The 26405-nt window shown below is 42.2% G+C and overlaps 1 protein-coding gene across 1 annotated transcript in view; it reads left to right on the top strand.

Annotated features, from left to right (window-relative positions):
- The window catches only part of DIMT1 (DIM1 rRNA methyltransferase and ribosome maturation factor), a 31669-nt gene that overhangs the window by 3262 nt on the left and 2002 nt on the right, over window positions 1-26405 (top strand). The window contains exons 2-10 of the mRNA XM_077462619.1: window positions 404-477; window positions 584-670; window positions 10128-10189; window positions 14398-14491; window positions 15922-15971; window positions 17331-17454; window positions 21381-21473; window positions 22098-22162; window positions 25845-25908. Coding sequence (XP_077318745.1) covers window positions 404-477; window positions 584-670; window positions 10128-10189; window positions 14398-14491; window positions 15922-15971; window positions 17331-17454; window positions 21381-21473; window positions 22098-22162; window positions 25845-25908 — 713 coding nt within the window. The remainder of the gene's footprint in view (window positions 1-403; window positions 478-583; window positions 671-10127; window positions 10190-14397; window positions 14492-15921; window positions 15972-17330; window positions 17455-21380; window positions 21474-22097; window positions 22163-25844; window positions 25909-26405) is intronic.

Below are 26405 nucleotides of genomic sequence, written 5' to 3'. Positions count from 1 at the left end.
GTTAGTTGCAGCCCTACAAGACACGTGGCCACTCATTAAAATTAGAAGAAAAGATGTTTAAACTTAAACTACTAATTTACTGTAAGAGCATTAAGAATGTGGAATTCCCTTCCACAGGCAGTGGTCTCAGCGAGGGGCATTGATAGTTTTACCTAAATGACCACAACATACAGGGATATACAATGTAATACTGACATATAATCACACTCGTAGGTTGGACTTGATGGACTTGTGTCTTTTTTTTCAACCTCCCTACTATGTAACTATGTAAGTGCATTTTAAAAGAATCTTTATTAATAACCTGTGGCAGGCCATCTTTTTACTCTCACATTAGATGTTTTTTTGATTTAAAATGAAAACTGATGAATTCATGTTATAACAGTGTTTGTTTCTTTACATTTAGGGGTTATGTTCAATACTGGTGTTGGCCAACATATTCTGAAGAACCCTCTCATAGTTAACAGCATCATTGATAAGGTTAGTCACGTTCAGCCTTCCATACTCTGTTGCTTTCTGTTTGTGTTTTGAAGCTGTCTAAGATGAATGGTACTTATGTAAAAATATTTTTACATTTTAATTTCAGGCTGCAATACGGCCCACAGATGTTGTGCTTGAGGTTGGTCCAGGTACAGGAAACATGACTGTAAAGTTATTAGAAAAAGCAAAAAAGGTAACCAGTGTATTCAATTGTTAACTTAGGATGCATTATTCCTAATGTAGAACTGGAAAATGTTCCCAAACAAAGGCAGAGGATAAATAAGGACTACTCGCCAGTATTGCCTGTGGTGTCCTTGCAGCGGATCCTTCCCATGTTCTTTACTGTCTCTCTGTGTGGCGATGGCTAACTTGGTAGAGACAGGGCTTTGCTTCCTCATGTCAGAGCTTCCAGCAAGGAGAACAGCAGTATACTAGTGACATCCAAATATTCTGAAACCGGTATTCAGAGGCAGCCATGCTTAAAGACATTGTGAACCTCCAGAAAAAAAAAACTGCAAAAAAAAGGCATAAGGAGCTAGTATGCGTGCATTACTAGCTCATTATGAAATACTTGCCTTAGAACGATGCCCTGAAGTGGCACTGGCACACTGCTGACACGGCCAACATCTTTCCCGGAGTTACTTCTGGGTTCACGGGCTCTGGCGCTGTTATTGGCCAGAGGCACGATGACATCACTCCCAGGCATGCACAAGGGGGCCATGACCGTCATGGCACAGGCTCTGGAGAAACGGCACGAGTAGGCGGTTCCTAAAGTGCACGTGTGTCAATGATGTCGGCGACGGTGTAAACAGTGTAAGTTTAGGAGATATTGACAGTACCTACAGGTAAGCCTTACAATAGGCTTACCTGTAGTTACAATTAAAGAAGAAGACTTTACTAATGACAATTACTCAGTCATGCAACACTGTACCCATATGAATTTTTGTTTCCTTTTTTTCACACAAATATAGCTTACGTTTGGTGGTATTTAATCGCCACTGGGTTTTTGAAGGAAAAAAGACTGAAAATGTTGTTTAAAAAATTGTGTTTTTCTTTTGTTTCTGTAATTTTTTTTTTAGCAAATTAGTAATTTTTCTTCATTAATGTTGGCCAAAAATTATACTGCTACGTTTCTTTGGTAAAAAATAACCCAAATCAGTGTATATTATTTGGCCTTTGCTAGGGTTGTCCCGATACTGATACTAGTATCGGTCCTGACATCGAGTATTTACAGGAGTAGCCTCAGAGGAGGGAGAGGAGGAGAAGCACACAGGGAGATTGGCGATTATAACTCCCACCCACCGATTGTTCCTACGTGTCCCCTGTATCCTTTTCCCCTCTATGTTCTTTAGGTCCCCTCGTCCTCCTCTGTTACCCTTCTGTGTGCTCCTCCATATGTCATTTACCGGCTCCTTCCTTTTCAGAATGAACTGTGTTTACAATGCTGCAGTTTATGAATGGGGAGGGGCTGCTGTCTCCTCTTCATTCATCTTCAGTACAGCTGAGGCTGCTGATAAAGGGACTGGGGAATCTCCATCCTCAGTCTCTTTCCATGTCTCAAAGGGAGATGTCAACGTTGAAAGTTAACGTCGTAATATTCTAAGGATAAAACTGTAAAAATAATAAATAAATTTGATGCTGACTGAAAAAAAATTAAAGCATTGTAAAATATATAATATACACAGTAGGGCAAAAAAGTATTTAGTCAGCCACCAATTGTGCAAGCTGAGAGAGGCCTGTAATTGTCATCATAGGTATATCTCAACTATGAGAGACAAAATGTGGAAACAAATCCAGACAATCACATTGTCTGATTTTTGAAAGAATTTATTTGCAAATTATGGTGGAAAAGAAGTATTTGGTCCATATCAAACTTTCATCTCAATACTTTGTTATATATCCTTTGTTGGCAATGACAGAGGTCAAACGTTTTCTGTAAGTCTTCACAAGGTTGTCACACACTGTTGCTGGTATGTTGGCCCATTCCTCCATGCAGATCTCCTCTAGAGCAGTGATGTTTTGGGGCTGTCACTGGGCAACACGGACTTTCAACTCCCTCCAAAGGTTTTCTATGGGGTTGAGATGTGAAGACTGGATAGGCCACTCCAGGACCTTGAAATGCTTCTTATGAAGCCTCTCCTTCATTGCCCGGGCGGTGTGTTTGGGATCATTGTCATGCTGAAAGACCCAGCCACGTTTCATCTTTAATACCCTTGCTGATGGGAGAAGGTTTGCACTCAAAATCTCACGATACATGGCCCCATTCATTCTTTCATGCACATGGATCAGTCGTCCTGTTCCCTTTTGCAGAGAAACAGCCCCAAAGCATGATGTTGCCACCCCCAGTAGGTATGGTGTTCTTTTGTTGCAACTCAGCATTCGCTTTCCTCTAAACATGACGAGTTGTGTTTCTACCAAACAGTTCTACTTTGGTTTCATCTGACCATATGACATTCTCCCAATCCTCTTCTGGATCATCCAAATGCTCTCTAGCAAACTTCAGAGGGGCCCAGACATGTACTGGCTTAAGCAGGGGGACACGTCTGGCACTGCAGGATCTGAGTCCCTAGTGGCATAGTGTGTTACTGATGGTAGCCTTTGTTACATTGGTCCCAGCTCTCTGCAGGTCATTCAGTAGGTCCCTCCGTGTGGTTCTGGGATTTTTGCTGACCGTTCTTGTGATCATTTTGACCCTACGGGGTGAGATCTTGCGTGGAGCCCCAGATCGAGGGAGATTATCAGTGGTCTTGTATGTCTTCCATTTTCTAATTATTGCTCCCACAGTTGATTTCTTAACACCAAGTTGCTTGCCTATTGCAGATTCAGTCTTCTCAGCCTGGTGCATGTCTACAATTTTGTTTCTGGTGTCCTTTGACAGCTCTTTGGTCTTCACCATAGTGGAGTTTGGAGTGTGACTGTTTGAGGTTGTGGACAGGTGTCTTTTATACTGATAACAAATTCAAACAGGTGCCATTAATACAGGTAATGAGTGGAGGACAGAGGAGCATCTTAAATAAGAAGATACAGGTCTGTGAGAGCCAGAAATATTGCTTGTAGGTGAGCAAATACTCATTTTCCACCATAATTTGCAAATAAATTATTTCAAAAATCAGACAATGTGATTGTCTGGATTAGTTTCCGCATTTTGTTTCTCATAGTTGAGGTATAGCCATTATGACAATTACAGGCCTCTCATCTTTTTAAGTGGGAGAACTTGCACAATTGGTGGCTGACTAAATACTTTTTTGCCCCACTGTGTATAATAAAAAAATAAAATAAAAAGCTACTTACTGTGCTGCATATTAGTGCCACTAAAAAAAAGTATCGATACTTGTACTCGGTCTTAAAGTGCTATCAGGACAACCCTACTCTTTCTGAGGGTTATAGAGTCTACAAGCTATAGTGGCAATCATTGAAAGCATATCACATCTGATGTACTGACGGTCTATCTCATTTCTTAAGACACTAACAAGCCAAGAAAGTTGTCAGAAACCATGAAAGCAGACCGAGACAAAAGTACAGTTAAATCACACTTGTTTAATAATAGTAAAAAGAACAAACGTAGTCAAAACATAGCCAAAGTTGAGTAACTGTAACAGATAGTCAGCCAAGCCAGAAGTTTGGGATCAACGTAGTGAAACAGCAAGCAGGATCTGGAGACAGAAGGGATGTCAGCAAAGCAAGTCTTTAAACTGGAACGCAGGCGATCTTCTCTGTGATGTTGACCAAGGCGAAGGCAGAGATCCTCTGGACTGGACCGCTTAAGTAGGCAGGACTGATGAGCAGCTTATCAACAGGTGAGTAACTGTGAAGAGAGATGGGAGCTGGCAATTAGCCAACAGCTGAGTGGTCACCTCAGAGAAGGAAGGGCTGAGCCCAACCCTGACCAAAGTACAAATACCCCCCAAATGACTCCTTTTTGTAAAGCAGACTATCCAAGGTATTAAGAGGCATGGTGAGTTTTTTTTTTAAGTTGTAATTTTTACCCACAATTCTTTGCAAAATGAAGATTGGCGATACCACATGTTTGAGACTTTTTCACAGCCTGGCCACATACAGAGGCCCAACATGCAGGGAGCACCATCAGGTATTCTAGGGACATAAATTACACATTTAATTTCTTGACTACCTACAGCAGGGGTGTCCAAACTTTTTTCAAAGAGGGCCAGATTCGATGAAGTGAACATGTGTGAGGGCCGACCATTTTGCCTGACATTCTTTGAACCATTAAAATTCGGTCATTCGAGCACTCATACCTGGCCCAACAAAAATTCTCGTGCCTTTGTCGCGCTCGTTTGCCTGACACACAGACGAATGCTCTGTTCTTTGGGGGTACCGTTAAGTCTTAATGGTACCCCACACATTGGAAACATGGGGTGCTTTTGGTGCAGCGCAATAAAAAAAAAAAAAGCTCTGGGACTTCTTTCCCTGCATTTTTGTGGGTATGGAAGCCCATTGAAATGCATGGGCTGCCCTACACACAGCATGCAGCCATGCAGATGTGAACCAAGGGCTTATTGGAGGGGCAGTAAAACTACATGGTTAAGCTGTTTTTACCACCCCCAACTTCTCCCCCTTTAGCTGCAGAGGGAGCAGCTGGGGGTGTACACATGCTGTGGCTGCAGCTGGAGGTATGCTCAGGGTGAATGGGCCTGCACTGCAACTACCCCGCAACTGTGTAGACTGCACAGTTGCGGTATAGTGATGCTACATTTACGGGCTTAAAACAGGTGGTGAGGAGGCAACATAATGCCTCTTTACCACCTTTCAAATGCCTCTGAAAAGCGATCTGTATATGGATTGCTTTTCAGAGGAGCAGCAATCCTGGCTGCTATCACACACACAAGCACCACAAAAGCAGTTCTGATGGTACAAGAATGGGGGGGGGGGGGGGGTCTGGATTAAAAGTAACACACATGCATACACATACACACAGACATACACACATACAGACACATGCATACACATACAGACACATGCATATACTTACATACATACAGACACATGCACACACACACATACAGACACATGCACACACATACATGCATACAGACATACACGCACATACAGACATACATACACACACACACATACATGCACACAGATACATACAGACACACATGCTGCACACACATACAAACACACATACATGCACACACATACAGACAGACATACACGCACATACATACAGACACACATGCACATACGCATACATACAGACATACATGGACACACACACACATGCAATCATACATGCACAGACACACACACACATGCACATACAGACACACATACACACATACATACATACATACAGACAGACATGCACACACACACACATATAGACACACATGCACACACATACATACAGACATGCACACACATGCACAGACACACATACATACAGACACACATACATACAGACACACATGCACACACACACATACACACATACATACATACATACATACATACAGACACACATGCACACACATGCATACAGACAGACATGCACACACATACATACATACAGACATGCACACACACACATACAGACAGACATGCACACACACACACATACAGACACACATGCACATACATACAGACAGACATGCACACATATACATACAGACACACATGTACACACATACATACTGTGACAGAGCGAGGCTCTGTCCCTATGAAATTGGAGGAAAACGAGACGCAGACACAGAGTTTGCATATCTCCAGCCCTGTGTCTGGGTCTTGATGTTAACGAGCAGGGTGTGTGCCCAGCTGCATATAAGCCATATAAATGAAGGGCTGTTGGTGTGGAAGGTGGAGGAGTGTGAACAGCTTGCTGCTGGCTGAAGAGTGGTTTGCCCTGTGGGAGACTGTAGTCCGTGTAAGGGACTGGGAAAGGCTGACAACCTTGAGAGTCAGGAAGACTAAGGAAGTCGGTGAGTCCAGGGGGCTGGAAAGAGTTGACAAATCTGTTGGGAGCAAGCAGAGGAACTGTTGACAATTGAGAGCCAGGTGGCTTGGTATGTTCATTTGTGTACTGAATGAATTTAAACCCCTGCGTGGGATTACTGGATGAACTAAATATTTTTGTTTTCTTATAATAAACGTGGGCTACCAGGCCCTTAACCATAAAACGCCTGCCTGATGTAGACTAAAACGTGCATCTACCAATTGTGCTTAATCACCCCAACATTACAATACATACAGACACACATATACATACAGACACACATGTACACACATACATACATACAGACACACATGCACACACACACACACATACACATAAATAAAGCCTTTTTAAAACGAATCTAGCTTGTAGTACAGTACCTTTCCATTCCATTTCCTCATTCAGCCGGGTACTGCACTGTAGGGGGAAGCAGAGAGCACAGCACACTCCTCTGCACTTTACTTTCACTTTTGAAGCCGACGGAGCTTCACACAGTGCCGGGGATCGGCTCATTTGACAGCCCTGATCCCGCAGCACACCAGGCGGGCCGTTCAAAACCGGACTGCGGGCCGCGATTGGCCCGCGGGCCGGACTTTGGACATGCCTGACCTACAGTATTCAACTTTTGAAGGCCCTGGAGCACCACGACAATGCAAACACATAATCTAGGAGGTACAATGAGTCTTTTGAACATGTCATTTTTTTCTATACGTTTTTGTAAAATGTGGAAAGAAAACGTATATTTTTTGTTTTTGTTTTTTTACACAAAGTTGTCAATTTATAAGATATTTCTAACACATAGCAAAAATTACACCTCAAAATACATTCTGCTACTCGTCCTGAGTATGGCAATACCACATGTGTGAGACTTTTACATGGCCTGGTCACATACAGAGGCCCAACATGCAGGGAGCACCGTTGTAGGGACATAAATTATACATCAAATTTCCTGACTACCTATTACACTTTTGTGTGGCACTGATGTGGCACTGGGAGGCTCAAATCAGCACTGTGGGCACTCCAGATCCAGCCCACTTGTACCGCTGCACTGGCTCCTTCCTTTCCTCACACACTGTACCAGTGTGAGGAGAGAGCTGAACTGGGTGTGATCCTGGTTTGTTTTTATAGTGATCACTTCCACAGAGCAATCACGTGGTAAAAGGCCCCTGTCATTGGCCCTTTACCCCGATCCGTGATGCACTGGGTCCCGAGGACCCGTCAATGACGGAAAATTCCGGTGTGCGAGTTCGGGGGGGGTGACTGTACGCCCCCCCCAAACTAGCTCAACTGCACTGTAGCTGTCATTTGGCTATGGTCCGGTCGGCAAGTGGTTAAAGTGGTTGTAAACACTTACATATAACCAGTAAAGGGACTATCCTCAGGTGATACAGAGATGAAAACAATCCTCCTACAAAAGTTGTAGCTGTCCATCTGCAGTCTTCTCTTCTCTACATCCATTCAAAGAGCTGAATTTATAAGCTTGTCTGAGTTCCACAAAATGGGGTGGAGAGCTGAAATGACATTAATTACATTATATTACACACTCATTTTAAGGAAATTTAGTTAAAAAATTATTACAGGCACACTAAGAGTAGGCAATTTCAGGAAATGGTTGGTAGTATCTAGCAGTCATATGGCAAATTAATGGAAACCTATAATGCATATGAAGGCTTCCATTGCTGACATCTTGTTCTAAAAATGTGTTTAAAAACGATGCCAGTAATGGCAGCACCTTAATCTTTTGTGACAGGTTTATTAAACATTTTTGTTTGTTTGGTCTGGGTTTACTTATTGCTTTACGTATTAACCATATACCCTCTTACTTTTGGAATTTTCAGGTCAAGCAAGAGTTTACTTAAAGTGGCTGTAAAGTCGCATACGGTTAATAAATTACTTGTATCCCCTCTTTTTGAGGAACATATTAAGTACAATATGTGTGTTATTTTAATATTATAATGCTAAATACAGTCCTTGTCCAGCTTTGCCATGTGGTCATGTGTCCTCCCTCTGCTCTTCTTCTTGATCTAAGGGAGTACAGTGGAAGGGGCTGAGATTTCCCTCTGACTTATGCAAGCTAGCAGAACACATGACCACACAGCAGAGCTGGGCAAGAAGGTATTCTACTTAAAAAAAAAAATTAAAATAAAAAAAAAAGACACACTACTTTTATATCTCTCTATTATGCAGCACTGATAGGTGCCACTGATGAGGTGTGGACATGTCAGTTTTTTTTTTTTTTTTGTTTTTTTATACTATGCCTTCTTCTTTGAGCAGGGGGTGGACAGTGTCAGTGTTTTTTTTTTTTTTTTTTGTACATTTTTTATTACATTTCTTTTTTTATCAGCCCTGTTGGGGGGGTTTGGTGAGATATCAGGGGTCTGAACCTGACCCCCTGCCCCCTGACATCTCCCTTTTGAGACAGGGAAAGAGACTAAGGATACAGATTCCCCAGTCCCTTTCTCTGCAGCCTTAGATGCACTGACAATGAATGGACAGGAGACAGAGGTTCCTGTTCATTCATAAACTGAAACATTGTAAACACATACAATACATATTTACTGACTCCTTCCTCTGCCCTCCATCCTGACAGATCTGGGGGGGGGGGGGGGCATAGAAGGGGACCAGAGGAGCATGGAGGAGGACCAGAGTAGACTATGGGAGCCGATGGAGGACTTCGGGACGATTGGTGCTTGTAACTACCCGCACCAATCTCGGTTTGCCTTTTATAAAAACAGCTGGAATCTGTGGGAGGGAGAGGAGGAGAAGCGGCTGTCAGCTGCCTTATTAAAAAGTATACAGGAAGATCGGTGCTTGCAACTGCCCACACTGATCATCTGTCAGTCTATCAGTTTGCTTGTACCTCGTACAATGAATCCAGTACAATCTGACAGGAAGACTCAATGAATTTCCACAGAGCTCACAGCACCGTGGTAGTTCATTGAAAATGACAAGCTGACAGCCACAACGGCTGCCGGACCTTGTAGTTTTCCATTCACAGAGAACTGAATAAGTGACGCGGCTGAGTGGGCAGAGCGTTTCAAAAAAATAAATTGACAGCTAGCAACGGGGAGAAGATCTCCACTAGCTGACACTATGGGGGTGCTAGGGTTTGTCCATTTGTAACGTTACACCCTGAATATAGAAAGTGAACTTATCTCCGGTGTGAATTGAAGCTCCGGTTTCCCTGCGAAGATAAAAAAGATTCATTCAGCGGTTTCTCTCCATTGTAGCGGCGGATCAGCTGACCAGGGGGAGGGGAAGGGTGTAGGAGGAAGGGGGTGAATCAGATGCATTCCTATTGAAGATGATGTACTTGCAATTCGCACCGCGCTGCCTAGAAAACGCACATGTTTTTTGTGCAATGCGAAGTGCGGATGAAACGCACATATGTGAACCAGACCCATTGAAATTAACATATTTTCAAATGTTCTGCAAATTGGATGTGGTGTAATTCGCATACGTTTGAACTCAACCTTAAACTCTTTCTCCCTTACACAGTCTTTCCATAATCTATTATGCAGTATAGAAATCCAAGTGAGATAGTACAATCTACATATTCCTGTAATGCTTTCCATCCCTCCCAAGTGCTGCATTCATTTATCAAATCTTCAGTGTTCATAATAAGATTGTCCTTGTTGCATGGGGCAGTAGAATAAACACTTATTTACCAGTGCTTTTACTGTCATGTTTTTTTTAGGTTGTGGCCTGTGAGCTGGATACACGACTTGTAGCCGAGCTTCAGAAGAGAGTTCAAGGCTCGTGAGTAAAGATATTTATACATAATATAAAAAAGTAGTGAAATCCATAAAGCATGTAGATTATTATTAGGGTCTCTCTATGCAACAAGAACAAATGTCTGCTGACCATGTAGCCTTGTTGTTAAAACAGAACTAAATACTATAACTATTCGCAAAAGCAGGCATCTTTAGCCAGCAGTCGGGATTTCTCCTATTTTGACCCTGTATACTGAGATCTGGTTGTTGTTGTTACTGCACTTTGCACAGTCATACACCTTACACAACATGGAAGCAAAGTACTATTTCTTTAAAAGGAATCTCTACTTTTGTATACTCAACAAAACTAAAAAATTAGAATACTTCTAACCAGCCCTTCCCACTCCTCCTGTCCCCACTGCACTTACCTGCATTTTCTTAGACTCATCTGCCGCTTATGTCTACTGGTGCACCAATCTGTATGTTTGTAAACTCTACACACAGCCCATGAAGCTATGTAGCTGCATAATGTGTGCAATGGCTCGCGGTCATGTGACAGTGTTGACCAATGAGAGTCTGCTTCCAGGCCAAACAAAAAAAAAAAGACCCCCACTGGCCAGCTGTGTCACATGACCACATTTCTTGCTATTGTGTTTTTATTTTTGGTGGTTTTAATACTTTATTTTTTTATTTTTTACCATTAGAATAAAGTACGAAAACACATGTACAATTGCTGTAAAAATTCAATTAAGCATCACAAAAAAAGTTAATACATAAGCTTGAAAAATGCATAAAATTGGTGTTGTATGATAATGTTCGGGTGTATGTTTTATTCTGACCACTAGGTGTCACTCTTTGCATTGTATTTTGTAGTTTTAATTTGTATTTCAATACAGCAGAAAATGTAACGGTGTGGATAGACTGAATGAAAAAACAAATTATTATCAGAAATCTCAGACGCAATATCAGATTTAAAAACAGGAAAGAGCCCTGGCCCTGATGGTTTTACATCACAATACTACAAGACCTACACAATATCTCTCTTGAAACCCCTTCGATCTGCTTCTAACTTCCTAGCAAAAAACAGAAATGACTCCAACTCATTCCTAATGGCACACATAGCTGTGATCCCCAAACCGAACAAGGACCACTCCGAATGCGCAAACTTTAGACCCATCTCACTTCTAAATGTGGACCTCAAGATCCTGGCCAAAATACTCGCCAACAGATTAAAACCCCTCCTAGCAAAGATTATAGGCCCTGAACAAGTGGGATTCATGCCGGGTAGGGAAGCCCGTGACAATACTACTAAGGCACTGAATCTAATTCACTTTGCTCAAAACTCTAACACAGCCGGAATATTGCTTTCTACCGATGCAGAGAAGGCTTTCGATAGTCTCCTGGGACTACATGATGGACACCTGTGCCCATATTGGACTACGGGAAAATATGATGTCATGGATCTCAGCCCTCTACCGAAACCCCCAGGCCCAAATTAAAGTAAATAACACACTTTCTGACCCCATCTAGATCCACAATGGAACACGCCAAGGATGCCCCCTATCTCCACTCCTCTTCATCATCGCCTTAGAACCCCTAATACGAACAATCAACTTACACAGAGATATTCAGGGCTTCACAGTAAACGATAGAGAATACAAAATAGCCGCCTATGCGGATGACCTATTATTCTTTATCACCAACCCGCATATATCCCTACCAAACCTTCAAAAAGTGTTTCAAACCTTTGGGTTCATCTCCAATTTTAAAGTGAATCAATCAAAATCTGAAGCACTCAACCTTACCCTTCCTCCTGACCAACTTAAGAGATTGAAAGACAACTACCCTTATAAATGGGAACAGATAGCACTCAAATATTTAGGTATAAACTTGACTAGCAACCTCGACGCTTTATACACTTCCAACTACAAACCACTATTATCCGCAATAAAGAAAGACCTACTAAGGTGGCACCCAAAAAAATTCTCATGGTTTGGTAGAGCGTCCATTTTGAAAATGACGATACTACCCAGACTATTGTATCTATTTAATGCCTTACCCATAAAAATTCCGGAAACCTTTTTTAGCACTCTCCTAAAAGCACAGAGGAGCTTCCTCTGGGGAGATAGAAAGCCCAGAATCAATTTTACTCTGCTAACGCGCCCCAAAAGCAATATGGGTATGGGCCTCCCTGACTTTAAGAAATACTTCCAGGCTGCACACATGACCAGACTCATAGACTGGCACTGTCATGGCCCTAACAAAGACTGGGTCCAATTGGAAAGCAATCTAACTGCACACAAGACACTTTACTACCCATGGTCCACACACTCCAAAAAAGATAAACAGATAGACCACCCCCTGATTGTAAACACAATCAATATCTGGCACAAAATAGCGAGTCTACATAAAATCGCATCCATCCCGGGTCCACTGACACCACTTGCCAACAACCCTGATTTTCCACCGGGTATGCACCATAAATTACCAAGGGACCTCCTTATTCATCATTGCATGACAAACTCGAAACTCAAAACACTAGACGCACTTAGCTCCGAGGTGGGTGAGACCTTTCCTGGTAGGTGGTTCTACATGCAACTAAGGGACTTTGTGGTAAACAGTAAGTACAAATCCAAATTCTGCCTCCCGTTGACGCAGCTAGAATCCATATGCTTACAAAGATCACCGGTAGCTCATACCACATCCCTTGCATACTCATAGCTAATCTGTGTGCCACACGCGGATAACAATAAACACAAAAGGAAGTGGGAGCTTGATCTTAAAATGAAAATTTCTGAAAAGCAATGGGAAAAGGCATGTATTCTGACACACAAATGTTCGCTAAGCTCCAAATACCAAGAGATTTCCTATAAGGTCCTCACGCGGTGGTATCTGACACCGCAAAAGACCGGGAGATGGTCTCACCCCACCTCAGATAAATGCTGGAGATGTCAAATTTGCATTGGCTCATTTATACATATTTGGTGGGAATGTCCACTCATCAGCACATACTGGGATGGAATTAAGATCTGGATAAAACATATAACGGAAACGAATATAGAACTAAATGCAGCCGCCTGCCTGATTAATTTAGTCCCAACTACCTTAAGTCGCTACAAAAAATCACTCTCCCGACACCTACTCATTGCTGCTAAAACACTTGTACCCACCCATTGGAAAGCCCCCACAGTCCCAACAATTAAGGACTGGATAAACAGAGTGCAATACATTTTTAAAATGGAGGAATTAGTGGCTATGAAAAAAGAGAACAGCGCATCCTTTAACAAAACCTGGCAACCTTGGTTGGCCTTTACCCTCTCCTCAGATTACCGATTACTTATGAGCTGAATTTTCCCTCTACGCCACTCTAAAGAGGAAAAGGATATAGACAGAAACAAATAAAAGGGCTGTGTTACACGTGTCTCTATTAGATACACACTTAACCTAAGAAAACGAACCCTAGTGCGATGGTTCCCCCTCCCTGAATACCAATCCCTTTTATCCTGTACCATTTTTCACCCTTCCCCAAATTCATAACCTACCTTGTGATACTACTAATTTCTATCCCTCTCTATGTGTTTTTTTTTTTTTTTTTGCTCCCATTACTTGTTCTAATGAGATATTAGGTTACAACACTACCGCTATCTATCTGTATCAATGTTTGTATACAATCTGTTGTTGGTAACATGTAAAACTCTATGCTAATTGTAAACCTGAAAATATTCTCAATAAAACCTTTTTTTTGACTGTGAAAAAAAAAAAAGAAAAAACAAATTAATTCTATTTTTGTGCAGTCCGCTGCAGAGGCAAATTTATTACTGATAATTCTGACTTTCACTCTAAATAGGTGCATAATTAAGAAGCAGTCAGTCAGGTTTCTTCCTGTCCAGGGCCATTGAAGAGCAACTGAGGGAGAAATTTAGGACTTGAGCTGTAGTATTTTGAATAAATATTATTGGTATTTGATTATAAGGTACTTTAGATACTGTACATTCATATACGTCCCTGCCCTCGAGGAGTTTATGCATGCATACATACATACATACATACATACATACATACATACATACATACATATTGGAACCAAAGATCCCATTGCTACATAGCAGAAGTAATCCATCTGTTACAGCACAGTCTGTCTCACTGCTCCTATTTAGCATTGCCTTGCTGTGCCATAGAATCAATGTGTCCCCCAATGTCTTTGCTTTATTGTTAGTTTAAATGTGTGAAAAATAAATTGTTTTCCCTTTTTAGAGCCGTATCAAACAAACTGCAGATTTTGGTTGGTGATGTGCTGAAGACAGATTTGCCTTTTTTTGACCTCTGTGTTGCCAACTTACCCTACCAGGTATGTTTTTATCTGAAATAATTGTATTGCCCTAACAGCCAAAGGTTTTGAGTTTCAAGAGAAACCTGTTATAAAACTGGGTAAGTCAGGCTGTGCATATGATGAAATATCTGTGGCGGGATTCACTTTGGGTTGGGTGGGGCTCGTGGAACTCAGCTTACCTTAGAGAGCTCTGGAAACCCGTTTTCTAGCTCCCACTGACCCTCTTATGTGTAAGTCATCCTGTGTCTATTAGGGGCACATGGTGAGCAAGAAGCCCAGTCGGATCTGTCCTAACCAGACTCCCAGTACAACCACATCGGACTCAGCATTTCGTTTACCCCTGTTATCCTGGGTTGTATATGTGTGGTTTCTGTTGAAAGTTGAAGTGGCTCTTTCACTTGGGACATGAATATTTATGAAAAATATCCCTCAAGAAATATATGAAGATAAATAATTCCACTTTCAGGCTGCTAGAATATTGTAGGAGTGTCTCATAGACCAATGCTAGATAGTTTTGGGTGGGGTTTGTGTTTATTGTTAAGTGGTTGTATCCCATTGTTCTATTGCAGTGATGGTGAACCTTGGCACCCCAGATGTTTTGGAACTACATTTCCCATGATGCTCATGCACTCTGCAGTGTAGTGGAGCATCATGGGAAATGTAGTTTCAAAACATCAGGAGTGCCAAGGTTCGCCATCACTGCTCTATTGTGTCTGTCTGCCTTGGGACTGGGAGCAACCTATTATGTGGATTCGTTTAAGGGCTAATGAAACCACTGTCAGCTATTAGCTGCTAGAGGGGAGGGGGGGATGTCTCCTGCAGCCCTTCCTAAAGGCTGTCTGTGTGTCTCTTGTTACTGAAAGTAGTTTACCCTGCCCTGTGTCATAATGCAAAGAAGGGGGGATTGTCCCCAGAGTGTATATATCTTGGTGCCTGTGTTTTGAATAAACAGTCTTATGTTCCTTACCAACCTATACTGATGTCTCAACAAGTGATTGGGTGGGCTAAGGGATCTTGGATCGTGCCGGTACCGGGCAAGGGAAGCTTATACAGCGGACGTACTCTTGAGTACGAGGTCTGTCACAAGAGCGATAAGCAAAATAAACTTCCTTTCAGAACCAAAGATAAAAAGCAAATTTATATGGAAAGTGGTCATGGCTCTGCTTACCACCTCATGGGCTCCCCTAATGGTCCTTTAATGTGACAGTAAGTTTGAGTAATTGAACAGAGTGTAGGCACTAAAAACTACTGCAGGTGTGTAAAGGTGTTTGCATTGTATACCTAACAGTCCATGTAAGCTGCCTGTGTCTCTGGATCTATCGATCATCTTAATGTGAGGCTTTCACCTATGATGATCATTGCTCATGAATGTTTCAGTGCTCTATTTAAATAGCCCAGATTTGATATTTCTGATCCTAATATACAATCTCTCTCTCTCTCTCATTTAGATCTCGTCTCCCTTTGTTTTCAAGCTACTTCTTCACAGACCCTTCTTTAGGTGAGTTATCGGAGTTACAATTTCTCAAACGCTAAATGAGATAAACACCCTGTCATTGCTGATCTTTTTTCCACTTTATCAGATCTATACACTGGAAAATGATAGAACACCCAATGAAAGGTTGTTTCCTAGAAATACACTTAAAGGAAGGGGGTGACTACTTTTGTATAGCTTTTCATAAGTTGACCTTTTTAATAATAATATATGCACATTTTTATGCAGGTTAAAAATGTGAATTCATTTTTTTTCTCGTGAGCCTGTAGAGCATTGCACCTGCAATCAGCAGATCGCAGTTACAATGTCATGCCCCTGCCAACACTGCCTACAGCTTTCAGCCTGTGCCTTTGCATGGGCTTTCTGTCTGAAAGCTGTAGGAATTGTCAATGAACTACGAGAGTACTCCCCACGTGCCCTCCCGGCTCATTAAGACCTGCCACTTTAAAATGGAAGTAAACCCTTCCAAACAACTTTGACCTACAGGTAAGCCTAGATTAAGGCTTACCTGTAGGTCCAAGTAATATCTCCTAAACCTATATGGTTTAGGAGATATTTGCCCGAAAATGGGCACCGCTGTCTACGGCGCATGCGCCGTAGACAGCGGCGCGCAGGCGCACTAAATGCGGCAAGTCCAAGAATGGATTTGCCAAATTTGTCTACTCCCGTGCGCATGCGCGGGAGTGACGTCATCGCGGCTCCGGCGAATGGCAGCGTCGGAGCTCCGAGACGCGACTCCCGTGCGCATGCGCGGGAGTGACGTCATCGCGGCTTCTCCGCTGTCATTCGTCGGAGCTGCGAGAGACGCCACAACCAAGATGGATGCGGCGGACTACAGGTGACAGCGGCGACTTCGCTGGCTCCTGTGTCAGGTAAGTGACACATAATGAGCTACTATGCGATGCATAGTAGTCCATTATGCTTTACCTTTGCAGGGAAAAAAAGAGGAAGTAAACCCATCAGGGTTTACTTCCTCTTTAAGCCCAACTAGCCCTTCCCACAGTCAAATATATACACTCCAACACAGACCTCAGGTCAGCATACAACTGTAAAATGCTTTAGCTTGCATAGGTCTATGAGGCATTTTAGTTCTCTTGTAAGATGTCATTCTGCACTGCTCATGCACAGCTTTTCCGATAAGGTCGATTTTCACACCCCCTTGCAGGCTTTGAAGGATATGTGTCCTCGATCATACTATGTGGCAGAACCATTCATGCACTGTTGCTGCATGGTTCACTTCTCATCACTTCATTGTCCAAGCCTATGGGAATTAATATCTATTGCCCGACAGGTTTACTTATCTAGCTTTCATAAATATGCCCTATTGCTGTTCTCATTAATGTATGATCTTTTCCTATATTCCAGATGTGCTGTGCTGATGTTTCAAAGAGAGTTTGCCATGCGACTTGTTGCCAAACCAGGAGACAAACTGTACTGCAGGCTTTCCATTAACACCCAACTTCTGGCTCGTGTGGACCATCTCATGAAAGTAAGGAACCTCTTTTATCGGTATTAATTTAGTTCCGCTTACTTGTGTTGCCCATAATTTATTTTTTGTCTCATATTTATTCTTCTGCATATATTCACATTTCTTTTGTTAGCAGTGTAAGGTAGGGAAGTCAACTTTGGCCTAACCTGATAAAATTGCACTTCTGATTGATTGGCATTGATATCCGCCCAGGTCATGGAACAGAAACAGCTCTCCTCAAGATTTGGGATGACGCTTTCGAATCAGGAGATGACGGAGAGCCGTGTCTCCTCGTACTGCTTGACCTAAGTGCAGCGTTTGATACAGTAGATCACAATACTCTACTCGTCCGACTCACAGAAGTAGCCGGAGTCCAAGACATAGATCTCCAATGGTTCGCGTCCTTCCTAGGAAATTGGTCACAGACAGTGAAACTAGGAAAATTCCTCTCCGAAACTCGGGCAGTCACCTGCGGAGTCCCTCAAGGCTCTCCTTTGTCGCCCTTTCTCTTCAACATTTACATCCGCCCACTCCTCCAAATCATCAGATGCTCAGACCTCTGCTTCCACTCTTACGCTGACGACACGCAACTTTATTTCCGGATCAATGGAAAAAAAGATTACCAACAACAACTTGAAAACTGCCTCAAATCAATAGAGGACTGGATGACCACCAACTCCGTCCAGCTGAACCAATCAAAGACAGAGCTTCTTATCTTACACCCAAATCATAAGCCCGCAACCAAAACCTCCTGGTCTCCACCAACCGTCTTTGGGCAGACTATCTCCCCAAAGACCAAAGCGAAGAGTCTCTGGGTTATTTTAGACGCACAAATGTCAATGGATGCGCAAATAGGAGCAGTAGTCAGTGGATCTCACCACCTACTGCGCATGCTTCATAGACTCATCCCTTTTATCCCAAAGAATGACAAAGCAGTGGTAGTTGGAACAATCATTAATTCACGACTGGACTACGCAAACTCGCTTTACATAGGATTGCCACAATATCAACTTGCGCGATTACAACTGATCCAAAACACGGCGGCAAGGCTGATAACAGGAAAAAAACCCTGGGAATCCATCTCTCCTTCGCTGAGGAGCTTACATTGGCTAACCGTAAAAAATCGGATCACGTTCAAGACCCTTTGCCTCACCCACAAATGCGTGCATAGAGAAGCTCCGCAATACCTAATGGAGAAAATAAATCATTACACACCAAACCGCAGTCTTCGATCAGCCAACAAAAACATCCTCCTCGTGCCCAAAGCCCGGTATAAATCCAAGGGGGATCGGAGATTCGCTGTCCAAGAGCCTCGGCTATGGAATGCTCTACCAATCAACATCCGCCTGGAAGAAAATCACCTGGCTTTTAGGAAAAAACGCAAGACCTTCCTCTTTTAGCAGATGATCAAAGCTCGCCACAGCGCCTAGAGGCGATTCAGTTCGCATTGTGCGCTATACAAGTATTTCATTCATTCATATCTGTATCTGGGCTGGATGAAATGTGCATTGCCATTGCTGAGCTTGCTAGTTAACTGGCTGCAATGCCAATCAAAAGGTTTCAGTACTATATAGGTTGTCAGTCACTGACTGAATGCCTAATTAGTTTTACATCAGAAAATAGGCATTTAAAAAAAAAGATTTTGGTGCTAACATGAAAACAACATGACAATATTGTTTCTAAAGGGGTTATCCACTTCTGTTTATAGATCTATCCCTTAAATTGTTTGATTAAAATATAAAGGTGCAATTTCCTTCAGGATTTAGGCTTTCATGTTATTCACATAGATTATCTAATCTTTCCTCTTTTATTTTGCATCCTGTGTCAGTGGTGGGCAGGCAGCCAGTATTTTGAGCACTCATAGCCTAGGATTTCCCAGCTTGCTGTGAACTTAAACAGCTGGTTACTACTGAATCTACATGTTTGTGAATTCTTAATTACTCAGCAAACGTTGTGTTAATGTTGGCCATTATCACTCCTGTACTTTTCAAAATTTTGACCATAAGCCTTGTTAACCAGGCTGACAGGCCTTTGTACGGTTATTTTGGATATATTGAAGCGCAAAATTTTCTGCTGTTCTGTTTCCTTTTGTTCTATTTTAGAGCAGGAAATAGAAAAAAATGTTTTGTTGGGTTGTCTGTATACCAATGGGAAGATATCTCTTCTTGTTCTGTTCCAGAGACACTACATACAAAAAAAAGATAATCCAGGGCATAGACACCCTGAAAAAAATGACCACCATTCAGAACGAATGTGGTTTGTACTAAAAAAATAAAATCTATTACACAATTTAATTAATACGAATGACAATAGCACAACCCAACCAAAATCTTTCACGCAAAGACAACATTGCGTCCTTTAAAAACAGCTAGTCTTGACCAGGTGGAACAAATATGCGGGGAAAGAGACCCTTTATTGCACACAAGGCTTCAACCATGGCGCCTATCCAGCAGGATTGGTGCGGAGTGTAATTGGACACAACAATTTTCAGCGCCTCTGCATATGATCATGCAGTCCATATGATAGCTGAAAACAATGGAGTGCAGCACTACTTAATCTGCAAGCAAAGGCACATGGAATAGCAAGTTGCAAAGTCCACTATAATAAAAAAAATACCCTGCTGTCGTTGTGTCATGCTCTGCTGCATCCTTAAACAGCTTTCACCAATGCCACGCTCCACTGCAAGGAAACAAGTCCAAAGGATCTTACCACCAGCCGTGTGTCAATGGCTTATCACCTCTCCCGTTAGCATGCTCCACTGCGCTGCAGCAGCTATCACTTCCAGCTAGTGTCTACAACTCGCCTTACTCCTGACTTTTCACATGGCTTACTACCAGGTCGCTGGCATGCGTTCCTGTGGCCAGAGGCAGGGAGCGTGACCACCCAGTAAGGGCACATCTCCCATGATGTCAACGCCCCAGAGACGATACAGGAAGTGATAGAAAGTCTCTTGAAGGTGAGGGGAAATATCATCTTAGACCAGTGTCCCAACTGAAAGATTTTATCCCAATTTCCGCTCTGCCTTAAAGTGATTGTAAAGTCTTGTTTAAAAAAGATGTCATACTTGCCTGCCCTGTGCAGTTGGTTCTGCGCAGGACAGCCTGGATCCTTCTGTAAGCTGCTCCTGGCCCCTTCCTCCTTGTTGAGTGCCCTCACAGCAAGCAGCTTGCTATGGGGGCACCTGAGCAGAGCTGCAACTCTGTGTGTCCATATGGAGCTGCTGTTTGGCCCCGCCCCCCTCTCTCCTGATTGGCTAACTGGCTTTGGCAGCCATGGGAGCCAGTGGCTCCACTGCTCTGTCTCGGCCAATCAGCAGGGAAAGTCTGGGATGGCCGTGAGTCTGGACATCGCTAGACAGAGATGGGGCTCAGGTAAGTATTAGGGGGGCTGCTACACACAAGGCTTTTTATCTTAATGCATTAAGATAAAACCTTCTGCCTTTACAACCTCTTTAACAACTGTAATGCTTTAGAATGCCCATCACTTTCTGTCCTGGTCATCATGGTCACAATGGCAAATGGGCTGAATTTCCTTAGCAGAGAGATCAGTACAGATCTGGCCAAGGTTCAGACCCTTTCCCACTTCATCCAAAAAATAAAAAAACTTCTGAAATGTGTTCCTTGTATCTTAATCTCAAATCAGATTTTTTTTTATTTATTTATTTTTTGGAGCGTTCCAATAAAATATTTGAAAAAGTCCAGGAATGAGTGTGAAATAAACATGCTGTCCTTTGCCTAGATTTGTTGTACATGGCTCAGGATAAGAACCACTTTAAAAGCAGAAAGAAAAGCCTCTGGTACAGAAGATTGTGCTGGAGTTTTTTTTATATTCATTTACGGTCTCTCATCTTATCACAAACAATCATATAAGTGATTTCTACTGTACCTTGTACATAGATTAATGGCATGAATTCTGGAATACATAATAATTTTGTTACTATTTTATAGGTGAGTAAAAACAATTTCAAGCCACCTCCAAAAGTCGAGTCCAGTGTTGTGAGAATAGAACCAAAGAATCCTCCTCCACCCATCAACTTTCAGGTAAGTCATTTGATGCAGGGGATTATTTTCACTCATCTTTATCCTTCACTTTCAGTTGGGATTATGTTAGTATACAATTATTGATTGCTTGCCAACATCTTTTGTGCTCTGTAAAGCAAGAGTAAGGGAGGATTTATAACCCCTGTTGGGTTTTTTTCTTTGGCCATGTGTATCCAATAACAGAGATTTCCCTTCACTTCCTGTCTCGTAGCCAAACCGGAAGCAAGAAGAAATCCCTTCAAATTAAGGGCATTCCTTGAGGACCCCCAGGTCACCAGAACTAGTGTCCCTATTGTAAGATTTCCCCTCTATTACTTTTCTGGGGACAACCCAAAATTTGTGATTATCTTTTACTTTCACTTTCAATGATAAAGGTAAACAGGAGAAATAGAGGGGGTGAATCTCCTTTACAGGGGTACAGACCCCAATAAAAACTGACAAGCATTCTAATCTCTCTGCATTCTAGCCAAAAAACATACGTTTTTTGCCTTTTAGTTATACTTTAAATTGTAATTACTGTAACTATGTATTATGCAATGCTCAAATAAATCACATGGAAGAAAAAATGCATTGATGCATTGTAATATATAATTAATATAATCTATATATTTTTTTTGTTTATAGGAATGGGATGGCTTAGTGAGAATTGCCTTTGTAAGGAAAAACAAAACCCTTGCAGCATCTTTTAAGTAAGTTCTAATATTGGTTGCAACAGCTGTTGAAGTAAAATTGTGTTTTGGTAAATTTTTTATTCGTCTTTTATGTAGACCAGGGGTCTCAAACTGGTGGCCCTCCAGCTGTTGCAAAACTATAAGTCCCATAAGGCATTGCAAGGCTGACAATTACAAGCCTGACTCCCACAGGCAGAGGTATGGTGGCACTTAAACAAGGCCAAGGATAAATCCAAGGAAAAAAATCAAGCTTAAAGTGGTGTTGCCACCAAAAAAAAATAGCTTAAAATTCCTAAAAAAAAAAAAAAAAAATTGGATTTTTTTTTTTTAACTCGCCTCTAAATGCCTGTTGCTAGGGGGTCCCTCGTAGTCTGCCTCCTTCAGTGCCCGGGCTGGTGACATCACTTCCCCTCGGCACCGCACAGTCATCTGGGACCTGTCACGTGTCCCAGATGACTGTGCGGTGTATCACGGCGCGCGGCGCCGCTCGTGCATGCGCAGCGGGTGCCCGGCTGTGAAGCCACAGCCGGGTGCCCACAGTAAGAGGTGGGGCTTAGTTCCCCCGCATCGCTGGACCCTGGGACAGGTAAGTGTCTGATTATTAAAAGTCAGCAGCTGCAGTATTTGTAGCTGCTGATGTTTACATTTTTTTTTTTAGGGGGGCACCCCACTTTAACTTACCAGCCAGCAGCCAACCATGGAAAACCTGTCTAATAGTATGTGTTAAAAGCATGGGTTTAGTCTGCACAGCCAGCTATAGATGTGGGCAAGTGGTGTGCCCTTTTGGTATCACTGCTGTGTTTTATGGTCAGGCAATTCACTGACACCTTTGCAGCAATTATGCTATATGCTGGGTGTTCAGTGTGCCCCTGTACCTTTTTAAGAAGAGGAGGCTCCTCTTCAGTCCACCTGCTCTCACCTATCCGTCAGAATGCCTGTGCCTCCACTGTGGGGACACTTATAAGTTAATGTTAGGTACCAGGGTGCCTTGACGAGGCTCTGTAGCTTACACATGCATTTGCAAATGTGTGCAGACTGAACCCCTGCTTTTAATGCATACTGTTAGACAGGTTTACTTGCTGGTCTGCGGGCTGGTCGGTACGTTTTTTTGTTTTTTTTTCTTGGATTTATCCTTGGCCTTGTTTATAACTGTTAGCTTTCCAATGTTTCTTGCTGTGATAGCCAGCTATAGATGGGGGCAAGTGGCATACCCTTTTTGTAGCATAATGGGACTTGCAGTTTTTCAGCAGCTGTAGGGCCGCCAGTTGGTGATTCCTGATGTAGACATTATAACCATACAGGTTATGGTGAGAAGGTACTAAGGGGATCAAAAAGTCCTCCAAACAAATCTGTGCATAGCACAGTAAAGCTTTCTTAGAACAGAAGTCTCTCTCCAACACGTACCAAAAGAGGATTATTCCTCATTTTAGGACATGGGGGGAGCTATTCGTGCAAATCATTCCTTTGCAGATCCAGAAAATGCTGGTACAGCTATTTGCAGTAATGGCTCTATAATATTAGGCTATGTTTGCACCTAGCTCATCGAACATAAAAGAATGGTTTGCATGACTTTGCCCGCTGACCTGAAATTAGGAAAAATCCTCCAATATGTGATGAAATGAGAGTGAATACCTTCTAGTATTTAACCACTTCCGGCCTGTAGGATGTCATATGACGTCCTTGGGTTGAATTGGTGATATCCGGATGATGCATGCAGCTACAGGCATCATCCAGATATCTTTGTTTTCAGCCAGCGATTCCCTCTAATGTAAAAGCCATCATAGTGACTGTTTAGCTGCTGGATTGCTTTTACAGACAGCAATATAAACTGCAACAACCGCTATTTTACTGTCTAGGGTCTCTGCTAAAAAAAAAAATATATATATATATATATATATATATATATATACATATGATGTTTGGGGGTCTTGAGTACTTTTCTAGCAAAAATTATGCTTTTTACATGTAGGAGAGAAATGTCAGAATTGGTCTGGGTGGAAAGTGGTTAATGTACAAATATTTACTGCACACCACTGGCTTCCCAAAGCACTAGTGGTTTTCTTTCAAGCATGCTGTTGGAACAGAACTGTCTGATAATGAGTCATGGCTTGTGTACATGTGGGACAGGATATACTTAAGTATTTCACTTGCTGAGCCCTTTTTTTTTTTTTAAACAGCACAAGTTTATTGAACAACTCAGTTATAACAAGGAATTACAGTAGGTACAGACATTAGCCACTTCATAGGTGACGGACAGTAATACATCTTATATTAGGGAAAGTTCCTGACAATGATAATATAGACTCCAACACTGCTCACTCCACACATGTATGTAAATTTTCCGCCCACCTATCCCATATTTTGTGGTATTTGGCTGGACACCCACGATGTCTATATACCAGTTTAACCAAGGGTAGCTTACTATTAATGTCCATTACCCATTCCCGCATGGTAGGCATGGTTGGACGCATCCAGTATTTAGCCACTAGCTTTCGTGCAGTAAACAGCGTAGAGTGCAAAAATGTAGCCAAGTATTTATCAATAGAGGTATCAGGAAATATGCTGAGTAGGCAACTCTTAGGGTAAAGTTGAAGGGGTGAACCCATGTGGTCATGTAGAAACTTAACAACCTGCCCCCAATACTCCTGGACCATTGGGCATTGCCAGAGAAGATAGTAGAAAGTACCAGTCGTACAAGAGCATCTGGGACACTTCGGGTCATAGTCAGGATGATACTTAGCTATCCGGACAGGGGTGAGATAGGACTTGTGCATCACATAATACTGCGTTAGTCGGTCCAGTAGGTTAAGTGAAGCCTGTTTAATGTTCTCGAGGGCATCCTCCCATTCCTCCCCATCAAAGGGACCTATATCCTCTTCCCATCTCAACCTAGCCCGTTCAGTGATTTGCGCCACCAATCGGGCCCGGAGTAGGCTGTATAGAGTCGAGATCAATTGAGTCGGCTCGTCCCCCATAATTACATCTGTCAAAGCCAACGACTGTACATTTGGGAAGTCCTGAGCAAATTGCGCACGGAGCGCGTGTCGCAATTGCAAGTAGCGAAAGTGCATATGAGGGGGTATGTTAAATTCCACTTGTAGGGAGGGAAAATCCCTTACGCCCATAGGAGTCTCCACCTGGTGCAGATAAAAGTATCCCCCTAGAAGCCCACAAGTCCACATCTGGTAAGCCAAACAACTCACGAAGTAGGGGGTTGCGCCATAACGGTGTATGTGAGTGGTGATAGTCAGCTCCCAGTAATCTAAGGGCTAACTTCCAAATACTCCGGTACCGGGCATCCCTAACCCCACTTTTGTTTCCACGATTTACTTGTAGCATCATCATATGGTATGGCAGTGATCAGGGATACTGAATGGTGACAGTATGTTTTAAAAAATAAAAAATGGAATAATTTTTTCAAAAAATTTTAAACTTGCTATCACATGGTACAGGGTTCCTTGCTTGGCCCAGGTACCATGTGATTGCTGTGGCTCAAAACACAAGAAAACACAGCTATGTTAAAATTCATAACAGCTTTGTTGACATTGTGCCACCTATGCGATCTTGTCACCAACTCAGTAAATGTACTGTGGCCAGGTGGCATTCGGTTAAGGAAAAACACCTTTTGCAATTAGAGCCACTGTAAGCCTCTGTATAAACAGATCTAGCATGGTATTTATATGTATTGTTTTGTTTGCAGATCCAGCGCAGTCCAGGAACTGTTAGAGAAGAATTACCGAATACATTGTTCTCTTCACAATGTTGTAAGTATCATTTTAACTGTCAGTAAGTGAAAGCATAGCTGTTCTTTAACCACTTCAGCCCCGGAAGAATTTACCCCCTTCCTGACCAGGCCATTTTTTGTGATACTGCACTGCATCACTTTAACTGACAATTGCGCGGTTGTGTGACGCTGTACTCAAACAAAATTGATGTCATTTTTTTCCCCACAAATAGTGCTATAAACAAAAAAAGAGCAACAATTTTGAAAAAAAACATTTTTTTTACTTTTTGCTGTAATAAATATCCCCAAAAAATGTTTTTAAAAATCAAATTTCTTCATCAGTTTTGGCCATTATATATTTTTCTACAAATTTTTGGTAATAAAATTCATATTAATTGCAAAAGTTATAGCGTCTACAAACTATGGGAAAGATTTATGGCATTTGTATTTATTTATTTTACTAGTAATGGCGTGATCTGCTAATTTTATCGGGATTGTGTCGGACAGATCGGACGCATTTCTGGGACCATTGACATT

Source organism: Lithobates pipiens, unplaced genomic scaffold, assembly GCF_037356315.1.
Source record: "Lithobates pipiens isolate NorthernLeopardFrog02 unplaced genomic scaffold, aLitPip1_a1.2 Scaffold_3, whole genome shotgun sequence".
Lineage (NCBI taxonomy): Eukaryota > Metazoa > Chordata > Amphibia > Anura > Ranidae > Lithobates > Lithobates pipiens.
This window is presented reverse-complemented; position numbering and strand designations above follow the sequence as displayed.